The 14,824-nt window shown below is 43.0% G+C and overlaps 1 protein-coding gene across 1 annotated transcript; it reads right to left on the minus strand.

Annotated features, from left to right (window-relative positions):
• Window positions 1-263: 263 nt before the first annotated feature.
• On the minus strand, window positions 264-14,480 carry thrap3b (thyroid hormone receptor associated protein 3b). Its single transcript, XM_031874737.1, has 12 exons — window positions 14,131-14,480; window positions 10,479-10,633; window positions 7,216-7,454; window positions 6,609-7,170; window positions 5,687-6,304; window positions 5,066-5,232; window positions 4,786-4,897; window positions 4,616-4,691; window positions 3,860-4,035; window positions 2,788-3,010; window positions 2,130-2,300; window positions 264-1,849 (listed from the first exon to the last, which is right to left on the minus strand). Exons 2-12 carry the CDS (start codon window positions 10,598-10,600, stop codon window positions 1,622-1,624), a joined length of 2,694 nt encoding a protein of 897 aa, XP_031730597.1. The 5' UTR covers window positions 10,601-10,633; window positions 14,131-14,480; the 3' UTR covers window positions 264-1,621.
• Between the last annotated feature and the right edge of the window lie 344 nt (window positions 14,481-14,824).

Genomic DNA, 14,824 nt, shown 5'->3' on the forward strand with positions numbered 1-14,824 from the left:
CAATCATTACGATGCTTTATGGTTATTTTGTCACTTTTACTCAAATGTACAACCAACTTTGTGGCTAAAAGTTACCGCTTCACTACTTTCAAACATATTGAATATAATTGGATGATTTTGCAATTCATATTTTCACTGCAGTGGAGTATGTGAGATCCCAGCCACTCAGGAGGTAAACTACAAACCACTTAACACAGTGAGCTGTCCAACACTTCTACAGAAGGTTCAGTTGTAGACCTCAACAATCACACTCAGAGTTGCCCTGAATCAAAGAAAAATTTATTGAAAATTAAAAGACAAAGAACTCCAAAGCTCTTGAGAACAGTACAAAAGTATTCAGCTTCAGATTAAACAAAAAGAAAAAGTCCTACAGTTGTGTTTAGTACATGCAGTATGTACAGTCAAAAGTGGGACGAAGCAGCAGTGAGAAACTAGGTCACGTCAATTCCTCTTAAAAACACACTTTCATCGATGCCTTTGACAAAAGGTTTTGTCAATATCTCTTCACTTTTTCATGTTTAGGTTCTCTGTCTGGAGTCTAAACTGTTTTTTTTTTATGCGAGAGGATTTACTGCAACTGTTGTATTTAAAAAAAATGAACTGTATTCAGTTTGTATGTTCTCCTTTCCCCCGGATGTTGAGATTACAATAATTTAGGTCTTATAATTCTATACACTTAATAACTTTTTGTAATAACTATTCTTTTTTTTGATTAAAAATCTAAACAAGAGGTAGCCACTTACCTAAATTGATATGACAGAGGCAGAAAACCTATATGTTCATCTGTCTAAAGCAAAAATCAGGGGATTTTGGTGCCAAATTCTTTACAATTTACACGTCTTTTAAACAGAAAACACCCACAATCAATGAGAATATACTGGAACACACACATAAAAATGTCTTCACTTCCTAATGAGAAATACAGGTGAAGTGGCACTACATGAAAAAGCCTGGATAATATAAATGACAAACATCGATCGTTCGGATGGGTGGGGGGGGGTTAACCAAAATTGTTTTCATGTCTGATAATTTGACGATTGTGAGCCCTGAGCCCACTACCGATTGGTCCCGAGGAGCGAGGTATGAATCGAACGCGTCATGCAGTAACATCAAAGATTTATCACAGCCCCAAAAAAACAGAGAAAGAAAGAACGAGAAGGTGTCAATCATCTAATACCTTCCTACACTGAAACAGGTGGAGTTGTACCTCTCGTAGCCGGGGCTGTACCCTCCAACAGATTACACACGTATTATTAGCTATATGTCATTTCTAAGGCACAAATGCATTTTGTCATATTTTCAAAGGATCTTTGTTGCCTCAGTATTTTCTCCCTTAAAACGATACAATTGAGTCAACCGGCTGCGGAAAAAAAACAAAACCTTTACATAAAAACACTCTGAAACGAAGCTAACCTCACATACAAAACGTAACAGAGTGCTGCTCCTCATTCAAGTCAGTTCTTTCTTCACCTAAACCGTGAGAAGGCTCAAACTCACTCAACACATTTTTTTTTTTTTTTTAAACTATCAATGACGACATGACCTGGAGGGGAAAATAAAGAAGAACGACCCCGTGACCGCTACGCCGCTGAATATGCAGGAGATGACGGAGCGAGCTGCTCTACTGCTTCTGGGCGGAGGCGTCTCCTGGGCCCTTGGTGTCTTTACGCTCTACTTCCGCGGAGTCGTCTCCCAGCTCCCCCTCCTGTCCTCCCTGGAACATGTCGTGGGTCCACTTCGGGCTGCTGCCCCCCTTGCGGTAGACGAAGCGCCCCCGGCGGGGCGGGAAGGAACCGCGGCCTCTTCCGCGGCTGTCCACCCAGGTTTTCTCGCCATCACGGTCATCATGCTGGAAGGGCACACAGGCAACGTTAAAAAGGTCAACTCAGATGTCCTTTACACAGCAGGAATATTAAAACCGGCGGGCTGGTCTAGCCCCGCCTCCCCCAAGACTCGACTCAACCCCAAAACTGCAGCGTGTACAGCAGCCTAACTAAATTTAGCCATTATTCATTCTACCAATTAATGACATTATTTCTACTCTGACATGCCACAATGTCTGTGAAAAAGGGCCACGTCGTGAGAGCCTTGTCATGCCACTAAATCAATTAGCAGCTCCAAAGGCTCACCAGGTAATACTTCCTGCTCTTGGGAGTGTATTCAGGGTCCCATTCCTCCTCAGGAGGGCGCACTGCGGGATTTACATTTGCAGGGTTTCCATTGCTGCTGCTGCTGTTGTTGTTGTTGTTGTTGCCTGGATAATTTCCCCTGCTCCACCCTCTCCCTCTGACTCTGGGGAACTGAAATCAAAACAACAAGGTGGATTCAAACTTGCAGTCAAGGGACAGACACATTTTCTACAATAAGATGGACGAATATTTTATTATTATTAATATTTGATATTTTTGGTCCAAGTCAGAGTAAAAATAAGTAAAAGAAATCGACCCAGGGACGATGAGAACGACAGAACACACAGATAAAAAGCCATACTGATGGAAATCAGGCATTTGTTTTAGTGATGAGGTGAAGTTCCACTGATTTACGCCACTTTACCTTAATAAAAATCAGGTAGTGCATGGAATATGTATGAGAGAGTGTCATCATCATTATCATCATCATCATCATCCACATTATGTTCCTTAGCATTAGGAGGAAGGAACAGAGCAGAGAAGCGTAGTCTACTGTGACGCCATTAGGACAAAGAATTGCAAGAAGATGAGATGTCAGTACGTCAGTGACAAAAGAACAGCAATGCAGCAGGAGAGACCAACAAAGACAGGAACTTACAAATCCACGGCCTCGGCCTCTCTCCGCGCTGTGGCCTTCATAGTGGCCTCTGTCTCCGGGCCCGCTGTAGTCGCGTGGAGGGTAGCGACCGTAGCCCTCCTCCGAGTGCTCCATCCCTTCTCCTCCCATGAACTCCTTGCCCCTGTAAGGCGGAGGGTAGGGGGACGGAGAGGAGGAGGAGGACGAGGAGGACGGAGAGCGCTCACGCTTCTTCTTACCCTTCCTGCGAGCACAGAACGTCAAGGTTGGATGCGAGTCTCATTTAAAGAAAAGAATGTGTCAGAACAGTTTGAAGGTAAGATGAGCAGGTTGTGGAAGGTTTGGAGAGTGGTTGACATGACTCACGTTTTCACATATTCCTCCACAACAAAACACAACCGCCTACAGTTTCAGTTAAGAAAGATGTGCATTACATTTTTGCACAAGCCCCTCCCCTAATATTTAACCAAAGCTGCAATGTGAACACATGCAGCCAAAGTTTTAAGGAAAAGAGAGAAAAAACAGCCTCAAGCAGTAATTCGATATTTTTTTAAAGTGCCGGATGTTTGATATTAAATGAATGCTTATTCAACTTTTCCTGCTGCTTCATATTAAGCTTTAACATTTGCACAATCTTAAGTCTATTATTTGCTCATTCCATTCTCTAAACACTCTAAAGCTCTTTTCATCTTAAAACAGATATATTTTACACATTTCTTACTTCTGATTAATGACTCGATTTATACAGTTTTCCCTTTTCTCAAAACACAGAGAAGGCTATAATTCTGAGGTAGTTAGAGGAAAGCAATGGCAGTTGTCTCAAATCATAGCGCCTGACTATTTTGGGCTAGTTAAGAAATGTACTGTAGAACTGGATGAGAACAAAGCAGACTGTGCCTACATATTCGTGGTACGGTGTTCAAATTGAATTATGAGTGTGGGCGAAAAAAAGAAGAAGGGAATAGTTTATCCTGCTCTGCTGCTGTAAATCCCCCAACATAGCAACAATAGTAACCACTTCTCCAACCATTGTGTGCCCTGTGGCCTTGTTGCTGATGTGAAGGACTCTGTAGGGGGAACAGTCTGAACCTACTTGGATTTCTTGTGGTGTTTCCCAGATTTCTCAGAGGACTTCTCTCTGCTCGCTCCTCGGGAGCCTCCGGGGCTCCTGCCTCCCTCGCGCTTGGAGTCCTTCCCGGCAAACCTCTTACGCCTTTCAATATCCAGGCGAAGGTCCATCACGTCGCCTTTGAACTTTTTACTTGGATCCTGCAGGAATGCGTGTTTATTAGCCAAGAAAACAGCTGTTTGTAAGACTTGAGGACAGATTCAGAAATGCTACAAAACTGAAATGAAATGACTGCATTACAAGTAAAGGTGAACATGCATGAAGTATTGTGTTCCCTCTAGTGGTTAAGACACAGAGTAATACTAAATATTCCTAAGAAATGACTTTTCACAATATAATATAAAAGCATTGGTGGAAACCAGCAGCATGCATGTAGCTCAAGAAAACAAATTCAATTTTACAGGGTTTTTTTGTAGCTTGATTTTTTTTCTTTCAAGAAGAATACTTACAAGGTAAAGGCACTGATAAGCGTCCCTTGAGAGGCTTGGACTCGGGATCTTAATTCACTTCCTTTTAGCCTTTGCTCGGGCATACCCAATCAATAACCATATCTCATAGGCTGGGGGGGCTTGCTCGGCACTTACAAAACACAATTGGGCTCTTTTGATTTAGAAATATGCATCCTTTGAAAGAAAAGCACAAAGCTGAACACTGCTGCTTTTGGGTCGTCTCAAAATTTTGCTTGTTCCAAATACGTCAAATTTCAAAATGGCAGGTCACCTTGTAGCTGGTCTCCTCCATATCCTCAAACAGGTGAGAGTGCCTCTTAAAAGCACTGGGGGAAACATCGATTCTCCTGGGAGAAGAGGAGAAACCGCTGATGTCAATAACAGATTAGCATTTTTAGAAGCTGAAATCACCTCAGATCGGATAGTTGGACGTTGAGGTACCTGTGGATTTCTGGGCTCTTCCTTGGCTTCATCATTTCTACCTCTGCAGCTTTTCTTTGGTACATGGCAAACCGCTCACTTAAAGTCATGTCTGACGATTGGAAGTGTTGCGCTGCGAATAAAGAACAACAAACTGTTATTCCAAGATACAGCAGCGATTGAACATATAACATATAATCAAGTAACGAAATGTCCGGTGGATCTCATCGACTGTCCAAACTCCCGTCATCTTGTCATCTCGAGTCTGCAGGGACACAAGCCAGCACAGATCCCACTTTACCTTTGATGTAGTGCACGATTGAGACTATGTGCTGAGCAAACAGCTCAGAGGGGCTGCGACGGAGCTGTGGTGACTGAACGTGCTGGAAAATGGAACGGAACTCCGGATCTTTCTTCGTGGGATTCTGCAGCTCTCGGGGCACGAGGCGCTCTTTAGACAGGGAGGAGCTGAGGGAACAGAAGAGGAACATTGAGACGTAAAAACATCTACCGTATCGGCCCAAATACAGGATGAGTCGGCCGTAGTTCGAACATACAGAGTGGCTTTCCCCAAACACCTGTTTTAGTATGAAAATTGTAATTTCCACATTCAAAACTTGAATTGAATCATCTGTAAAGCCAAGAATTACCAGAGCAACACAAGGTCACGAGGGCAAACTCAGATTAAAGCCGGAGAAAATCATCCCGACCACTATGGGAGGATGTGATTCATGTAAAAGCTCTTCACATGTGGGATTTACATTCTATTATATTTGGAGTGTGTCACGTTTCCCTTGTATGAGACAAATGGGGGCAAAAACAAAGACGAGTATCTGTTGAAATTGTCCCCTCTGTTTGTTGGAAAAGGAGAGGTCTTATGTTCCGGCCAATATGCTAATATTGCATGAACGGTTATAAATACCTGGGCATTTCACCTACAGAACCGATTTTGTGTTCAAAGTCGTCTCTTGACGCAGACAGGTGTCGCACAGGTGACTCCTCGCGCCGAGGGAAAGCTCCGGGAAACAGCGGGCGCTCCTTCTCTCTGGAAGTTGCGGGAGGGGACAGACTCCTTCTGGACTTCTCCTTGTCTTTCTTCTCCTTCTTCTTGGACTTCTCCTCCTTCTTGGAGCTGTGCTTGCGGCCTCGGTAGAACTCCTCCTCCATGTGTTCAAGGGGCTCTGCCTCTTCAGCATCTCTGCGGCTCTTCTCCTTAACCGACGGGTAGGACGTGGAATAGCTCGGCTCGTCCCCCCACTTCCCGAAAATGTCCCGAGCGGTGAGGGTGGTTTTGACCTCCCCGTCCTCATCAATGTCCCTCTCTTTCAGCCCGTGCGACTTGAGGAACTCCTCTTCTCCGGCGTCGAAGAAAGGCAGGGTCTTGTCCTCCTTGGAGTCGCTTAAAGAAGTGGACGAGATGTTGAAAAGGTCTCCAGACTTGCCTCCTTTCTCTAGCTCACGGTCTGTGGTGCTCTGCTCTTTATCGCGACCGTTCTCCTTTTCAGCAGCCTGCTTTTTGTTTTTGTTCTCGGCCAAGAACCTGAAACAGAAAACCAGACTGAGCTTTAGTACCTGCGACGCTCGTTGTAGGACTCACATTGAGATAAGCATACTCACGTAACCACCACCGTCCTAAGTAAGTGGGATTTCACACAACTTCATCAACGGCCGGCTACATTCTCAATGCACTTAAAATCTGGAGTTTTACGTTTTCCTTTTTAACCTGTATTCCTCCAGGGAACTTTGAAAAAAAAGGCTAGATGTGTTTGAAAGAAAGATAAGGTAAGAATAGAAAAGAACACCATGTAACTACATTCAAATAACTACAAACGGACTAGACCTACTTTTTGAAGGCAGCAGAGATCACAGTCTTATCTTCACATTTGGCCTCTTCCTTCGAGAAGAACCCAAAGCCACTGAAGGAGGCCGTTTGTCCGGACTTCGTGGGGCTCTTTGCTGGAGGGGACACGGTGCCGATGGTTTTCCACATAGGACCGCCAGTCGCGGGAGCTTTGCTGTCAGGACCAGTGGGGCCACCTTCTTTCTTAATGTCTGGGCTGATTCGTTTAGGACTGGCATCATAGTCAATCCATTTACCTCCGGATGCCTTCTCGATGGCACTGCCGTCTGCTGCCAGACCCGATTTCTCTCCCTGACTTTCTAGCTTGTCCTTAGCATCCTTGGAGCCGGGCTTGCCCTTGCTGCTGCGATGATGCGGCGACGAGGACCGGGACCGCGAGGAGTAGCTGGAGTGCTTGGAGCGCCGAGATCCCCGCGAGGACGAGCGGTCGGAGTAGTGGGAGCGGCTCCGGCTGCCCGAGCGCTTCTTGGGCGTGCGGGAGCGTGAGCGGCCCCTCCTGGGGCTGTGCGCATGGTGGTCCTGGTCATGGTGGCGATCGTGCCAGCCTCCACCGCCACCACCGCCGCCGCCGCCACCACCACCACCACCACCACCACCGCCGCCACCGCCAACACCGCCCTGCCAGTTGGACTTATAGCCGTAGCCACCTCCTCCCCTGTTCTGGTAATGGCTGCGTGGGTAATAGCCTCGGTTTCTGGCACGGTAGTGGTAGGGCCTCCGGAAGCCTCGGTTGTAGCCTCGGAACCCTCCTCTGTTGTTCTGATAGTCCCTGGAAGGATAGTTTCTGTAGGACGGAGAGTGTGAGCGAGAGCGGGAACGAGACCTGGAGCTGGAAGAGGGAGAGAAAGACAGAAGAAAATGTATGTTATTCGGGGAATAGCATGTGTTGTAGCCGAACACAAATATCAACCTTGCAAGTCAAAAGCCACGCAGTCCGCACATTTAAGCAACAGACTGTAGCCAGAATCCTACTTACGGCATCGACTGGGATGCTCCATATACAGCCGCCTTTCACCTGATAGAAACTCCATACTCTGATCACATGACAGCAACAAGGGGTTCCTGACCAAAGAAATCCTTAATCGACTAACACTCGATACTCATACATACGATTTTCTCGACTAATCGATTGGTTGATTTAATCAACAGATCTGTAAAACGAAGCTTCTCCACAAAAGCACAAAAGACTTTAAATGTTACGTTGAGGATCTTATTTTGTCAAACTGCTGTCTCCACCGTCAAGCTGCCACCGAGCCAAAACTGTTACACAGAAATTACACAAGAAAATATAAAAAGTTTAAAAGCCTTTAAAACAGATTTCATGGTGGAATTCTAAATACATACATGTACATGTTAACATGCTAGGTTACAACCTACACATGGTGGCACAAACAGCCTCCTTCAGGATGTAGCCTGTAGTGAACCGGCCCTCTTGAAAGTGATCTTAGCTGCTCTGAGGCATGTGATCCACCCGGTGGTTATACTTCGTATTGTCACCCGAGGGTTTATTGGCTTCTTGCTCAGGTGTTTGCGATCGTCTTGTATGTGTGCTGAGGGCTGCACCCTGGAGAAGGTTGTTTGTGCCGCCAAGCGTGTTTAATAACCCAGCTCTATCTGAACGTGTACGAACGTTGTCTATGTTTGTTTTTAGAAGTTCACCATGAAATAGCCATCTGATGAAAGGCTTCTTAACTTTTTACCAGAAGAGGGCCTTGGACCTTCTTTTTTTTTTTTACTTCTGTGTTCCCTACCAAAAAGCCTTCTGGACTTTTTCTTTGTCTTTTGAAAATAAAATGCAATTGCCTAATTCAGAGCCAGCTGTAAATGACAAAAAGGAGTGTAGCTGTACAACAGTATTCAAACGGAACATGAGTGCATGGTTTAAATCATTCTACTACCATCCACACCAAGCTGACATGATCCCAAAGGATTTATTTATGCAAAAATTCAAAAAATAAATGTGATTTAGAAGATTTATTGTCCAGTTTCTTTCTTGTTATTAAACCTGAAATAAATAATGTGATTAGTCTATCGACAGAACATTCATCAGGCAACTACTTAAATGATCGATTAATTGTTTGTCATTAAGCAAAAATGTCAGACATTCACTGATTCCAACGTTTCAAACGTAAGCATTTATTTGTCTTCTTTGTCTTCCATATTAATAAAGATGTAACACCTCTGTGTTTTAACTGTTGCTTGGATAAATTAAGCAATTTGAGGACGTCTCTTTCGGGTTTGACAACTCATTCAATTTTTTCACAAATCCAGAAAAATAATCAGAAGCTTATTGGAAAATTATAAATATTGCAGCCCTATAATATAGTGTGCATTTACAAGAGACGGTGTTAAAAGATAAGGCCGATAACACTTATACTATGACAACTTCTCAAAACTCATTTATCTGAGATTCCTCCTGTTTTATAGACCCCCAGGTGTACACAATGGCCCCTGGAGGTCCCGAAGCTGTGTACTGGGTAACCTTGACAGGAGACAGAGGCCTACTACTGCCCACTGTCAACAGGGGGCGATGTAAGCTCAGTGACGGCTGGGAAGTAGCTCCAATGAGCACCGTCCCAGTCATTCCCTCCAAGAGGCACAAATGTAAACAAAAACTTAACTTACATACACAATATCACACAACGGTCTCCTGTGCCAAGAATCATTTCTGAAACCGCTTTTAGCATAACTCTAAAGTGGGAACAATACAACAGAGGAATTTAAACTGGAAGACAAAACACATGATGACAGACGTAATGTAAATTGTAAATTCAGGGATATGAGAAATGTGACTGACACAATATTAACACCACACCTGTCACGATGGCTTGTAAAGCCACAGACAAAAACATTACGTTTACAACTACATGCCAGCTACATATTTAACCCTTGTACCTTTTCATCGGAGCAGAGCAGTCCTGGACAAAAGACAGTGTCGTCCCACAAGCAGGACGGTCTGTGTGGCTTTAATTTATGTGTTAGACACCCAGGACGCAACCTGCTCTAATCCACAGAGGGAGGAGGCAGTGGAGGGGGAGGGAGGAACAACAAGGCCAAGAGCACTTGCTTTTTTCACTCCTTTTTCCGTTTGACAATCATTGACCTGCAGTGTAGCCGATGCAAACAGCTTGAGGCTCTGACGGCCTTTTCTCTCACACAGGAAACACATTTATGCAAATTAAGCGCAAACATCGAACGAGTGAGGCCTGGTAAGAGAAGAGCAATAAGGAAATAACTTCTAGTTCACAATATCAAGTGTGTATCTGGTACGTCCTTGATGGACATATAGACATGGTCGGACTCATGGTGGACAGTTTTAAATAAAGAATTAAAATTTATGCAGCAGAACCAGACATGTCATCTGTTTTGTTCTATTTGTTGCAAACAGCACAGGAGTGCTGTGTCACAGAAGTGATTTCACTTCAGTGTCATGAAGAAATAAATGGTGAGTAAACACACAACTGAAACTTGAGCAGGCTGTTTCCTTATTGCTCTGTACTCTCCTACAAACAGAGCCAGATATTTTTACACCAGTGCACTACAGCTGATGTTTGTGTTGTTGATTCTGAACCACATCCTGCATATCATACAATCTATGAAGACACCCATTTGTAATATCAATTCAAACCCCCAAAAATAGCCCCCACTTTCACTAAGTAAAAGTATATAAATACTAACAGTAGTTAATTACATTCATGTAACAAAACTGTAATAGTAGCTGTCATCACTGTGCAAAATGTTGTTTCCAAACTACGTTTTAAATATGAGTGGAACGCTGCTGAATATTAACCACATACACTTAAAAAAAGACAATGGTGTAGGTTAATGTCAGAAACTCAAAAACTGGATTTACCTATAGCGACGTTTTCTGGATCTTGAGCGGGAGCGGCTCCGAGAGTGAGACCTGGAGTAAGACCTGGATTTGGACCTCGATCTGGAGCGGGACCGAGCTGGGGAATCCGGAGCCTTCGACATCTTTGCACTCAGACCAGTCCAACTGTTCTTTTCCTTAAAAACAAAACAAGAAAACAACTTAATTTGATTGGTTTTACTTAATGTTCACAAGGGGAATGAAACCGATACAACGTTAAGCAATTATGCCCTTCAAAGAAAAAGAAAAAAAGAATTCAAACAAATCCGGGGGGGTTCTAAGAACATACAGGAAGTTACAGAAATAGACATCCTGTTCTATATGTAAGATACTTGTAGTTTGCAGACAACATTACAACTATATTTTGGCCCTAGTAAAACCTGGGCCGCCTCGATCTCGTGTGGCGCGTGTGCATGACATCAGAGCAAGTATGAGCGATGTGAAACAGGTTGAGCTTCTGTGCAGCACGATGTGAAGGCTGCTGCTGAAAAGAAGGGAGGTGTGGCTCAACGTCAAGAACAAATCATCCTGAACAGTGCAGCTGTACAAAAGCACGACCCTTCCAATGACAGGATACAGCCTACGACCAACAATCAGCTCTGTGGGTAACTGTATTGAAGTAAGGCTATGGTGAGGAGCTTGCGCTGCGTGTGATACTTACAAATATATATACAGTCCTTCGTTGGGGGCTAAGGGGTTAAGACGCTGAACCACAACATCTCTGGATACAATCTGGCCAGACTTTCAGTAATCTCCCTCCCTCGTTTATCATCGTCTCGCTACTACTGCGATGTAATAAAAGGCATAAAAAGATTCAAGATGTGGTTATAAAGTTTTAAAACTTAGATCCGTGAAGTACGATGTTTCTTGTTTGTTTTGTCACCACAAAAGAAGAACAAACACTGGATGTTTTCCGTTGATGGCCCAGCCGTAACTTTGTAGTAAACAAACAGTGCTTCAGTTAAGTGACATTGACCCCTTACCAAACTATTGAATCAACACTAACCGAAAATGACAACCCCATGTGCAACATGGCATCACTTATTTCATCCCAACCCTTGAGATAAAGAAAAAAAATATTCTTTATGTGTACATACGTTAAGAAAAAAATGCATATATATATATATACGCTAGTTTCTAGCAAGGAGAAAAATATAAATACTAAAAAGAATTGCAGCATGTGTCTATCTTGATGCCTATTTGCCAAGATGTTCCAAATTACCTAAAATATGTTTTCTCTTCATGCATCTTTTCTACAAAACGGAGATCAGAGTCTCTTGCACAGCAGCGGCCCTGGTCTGGAGCAGGTAGTGCTGCTTTTACTACAACAGGGACTCCTTAGTGCTAAAAAAAAAGGCAGCGTACTAATGACGTCAATCTGCTATTCCATTGGTTAAATCAAAGTCTGAAGCGCTTGCGTCTTATTCAAGATTCCCTTTGAGAGCCCAATGAAATGCATTGAATGCTATGGCTTTTTTTCTATGTATGAAGAGACAACAGTGGCTACGTGTAAAAGAACGGTTGCTACAAGGTTTCCCCTGCCTCTAGAAATCTGAAGCAGGCCACTCAAGGGTACTATTGACCACCAAAGGCCCTCATTGCTCTTCTGCTGAACCTCAAACGTTCAATACACATAATTAAGGTACCGCTTTGCATGCCCTGCTTGTTAGGTAGGCTACCTCAATCACTTAAGTCCCATGTTAAATAAGGGAAACCCCTCTCTCGCATCAAGAAACAACATTCATGCTAATCATTTCAAATGTAAAGTCATAGTTGTGAGTTGTATGGCTGAAATTCTCAACAAGCAGGTTTCAACGAGCAAGTTTAATATGCAAGAGCTGTGAAAACTAAGATAGTAGCCTAAAAGCACACAGAGGGACCTTATGATAGCCAAAGCAATATGGGTGACAATTAGGTCTTTTTAACAGTTTATATTCATAGCATCCTCTCTGAATCGTTTCTTCCCTGCAGACCTCATGCTAGGCGCTCTGAATGATAATTACAAGGAGGTGCATGAGTGAGTTGACTTTCACCGCATTATCTACGGTTTGCGCACAAAGCACAGCTCTCCCCTTGACATCAAAACAAAAAATAGACGTAAAAGGCAGCATGAAGAATTTCAGGTTTTTCCATTTCATCACTGGCAAAGATCTTTGACAGTCTGTACTGCTTTAAGTCCGGTTATCATCTATTAGAATAAAGCATCATTTTAAATATGCAACACTTTACTTTCTTGTTTCTGTAGCTCCAACTCGTATTATCTATCAAATAATGTATGCTTTAAAAAAAAGCTGAGAAGTAGCTGGACTGGTTGTGTGGGTTGATGTTAAAAGAAGGGTATGCACCATCCAACCAAAGACGGACACATAATATATATATATATAATTGTGGAGGAAATATCTGTGAAACTTGTGAACTGGAAAGGCCCAGGGCAGTAGTCAAAGACAGGGTTGGAGTTGCTCCAGTCAAAAGCAAATAAAGTCTAGTTTAAGTGATTGTTTTTAATAATGGTGTAATTCACTAAAGTTAAGGTCAAGCTCTTTAAAATCTGCAAACAATGTAGTATTTCCATCTTGATCCTTGTAAATTATATCATAAAACGTAGCAGCCAAGAAATAATATCAGACAGCTGTTTAATACTATTGGAGATGTACTACCAGTGGTGGAATGTAACTATAACTAAGTACAATTACTCAAGTGCTGCATTTGATTACAATGTTGAGCTGCTGGTAATTTACTTGAGTAGTTGCATTTCATGGCACTTTACACATTTTGGAAGCCAACATTGTGCCTGACTCCACAGCACGCATTTCAAAACAAAGGGGACTAACTACTTTGCAGATTCTAATCATTAATACAAATTAATAAATGATGGTGTATTATTATGGATTAAGCTACCCTGTAGTATATTAAAAACCCTCATCTACCAGCTAAAATATTGAAGTAATGTACTTAAATACATCAATAATTATAATCTAGTCAGAAAACGATAATATATATGTTGCTGAAATATCCATTACGAACAATGAGTACTTTTACTTTAAATATATTTTGATGCTTTTTGTACTTCAATTGGAGTACGATTATGAAGGCGTGCCTTTTAACGTCACGTTACTTGTAACAGAGTATTTCTTACAGTATAGTATTGCTACTTTTGATGTAATAAAAATATCTGAATACTTCTTCCGCGACTGGATATACAAGTCACGAACACAAGCCCCTGGGTTTAATGGTTAATCGATCCTTTTGGTTGTATGTTTAGCTCACGTTAGTTAACTGCGTTAATAATCACCATTTAAGGCTACGACGTCGTATAAGATTACCTGTCCACCACATCAACAGCAAATATAACTAACAACAAACAAAACAATGTAAAATACATGAAGCTAGCTTTGCCAAACGTGCAGCTGCGGGGGCACACGGCACTGTAATCAACACTGAAGTCCAATATCATTGACTAGAGCTATCGATACGGGCCACCGTTAACATGCTTAACGTTACCATTAGCGAAGCAGTGGACGCTCCTGACGTCAACTGTCAACTTAGCTACAAAATTAAGTTACAATTACCTTTTCCCCGTTTTCACAAGACTGGTCAAGGCTCGTGTTTATGAATAAATGTTAGAGTAGCTAACCGTGGAGGCTGCTCGTCTGGTCCTCCTTCCTGGTTCTACTCCGTGGTTTCACTGTAACGTTACGAGTGTAAGCGGATGTTAGCAACCTAGCTTGTTAGCAGCGGGATCGTTGCCAACTAGGCCACCAAAACAGACGCACTGCGCCCTTAGAAGAGGGTAGGCGCCTGGACTGCCGCGACATGCGCCATTATATGTATCTGCGGATGCTTCTATGTGTTTTTCAAATGTGCTGAATGGAAGTTTTTGGCGGCATCACGCTCTAACGATCGAGAGACACAGTTAGCTCGCGATGCTACATTCGCTACGCCCTAATCGCGCGAGAGTTTGTGTGTCGTGAAGTGTTGATGTCCGGGAGGCGAAGCTATGGGGCAAAGGCAGGGTCAACTTTCCTCTGAGGGTGTGATGGAGTATCTGGTGCAGTATTGTTCTCGCTGTAACACCTGTCGCACAGGTACGTAGCTGGATTAATATGCCTGACGGCCCCCGTTCTCCTCCCCTCTCTGTGTAACTGATTAAACACAAATGCCCTACTTTAGGAATATGCAGCGCTAGTGGAAGAAGTACGCTACTTAGATCTGTTTGTAAAAACACTCTGTTACAAGTAAAAGTACTGCATTCAACATTTTACTGAAGCAGATCAGTAAAAGTGTTGACATCAAATTATATTTAAAATATCAAAAGTAGAAGTAGTCTT

Source organism: Anarrhichthys ocellatus, unplaced genomic scaffold (genome assembly GCF_004355925.1).
Source record: "Anarrhichthys ocellatus isolate YVR2014 unplaced genomic scaffold, GSC_Weel_1.0 scaffold84, whole genome shotgun sequence".
Classification (NCBI taxonomy): Eukaryota; Metazoa; Chordata; class Actinopteri; order Perciformes; family Anarhichadidae; genus Anarrhichthys; species Anarrhichthys ocellatus.

Bases quoted from the DNA above. Each gene is read 5' to 3' on its own strand.
- thrap3b (XM_031874737.1), bottom strand. From the start codon at position 10,600: ATGTCGAAGGCTCCGGATTCCCCAGCTCGGTCCCGCTCCAGATCGAGG. The intron at 7,455-10,478 runs GTAAATCCAGTT...TCCCTCTTCCAG, and splicing joins TCCAGAAAACGTCGCTATAG to CTCCAGGTCTCGTTCCCGCT. The intron at 6,305-6,608 runs GTAGGTCTAGTC...TTTCTGTTTCAG, and splicing joins ATCTCTGCTGCCTTCAAAAA to GTTCTTGGCCGAGAACAAAA.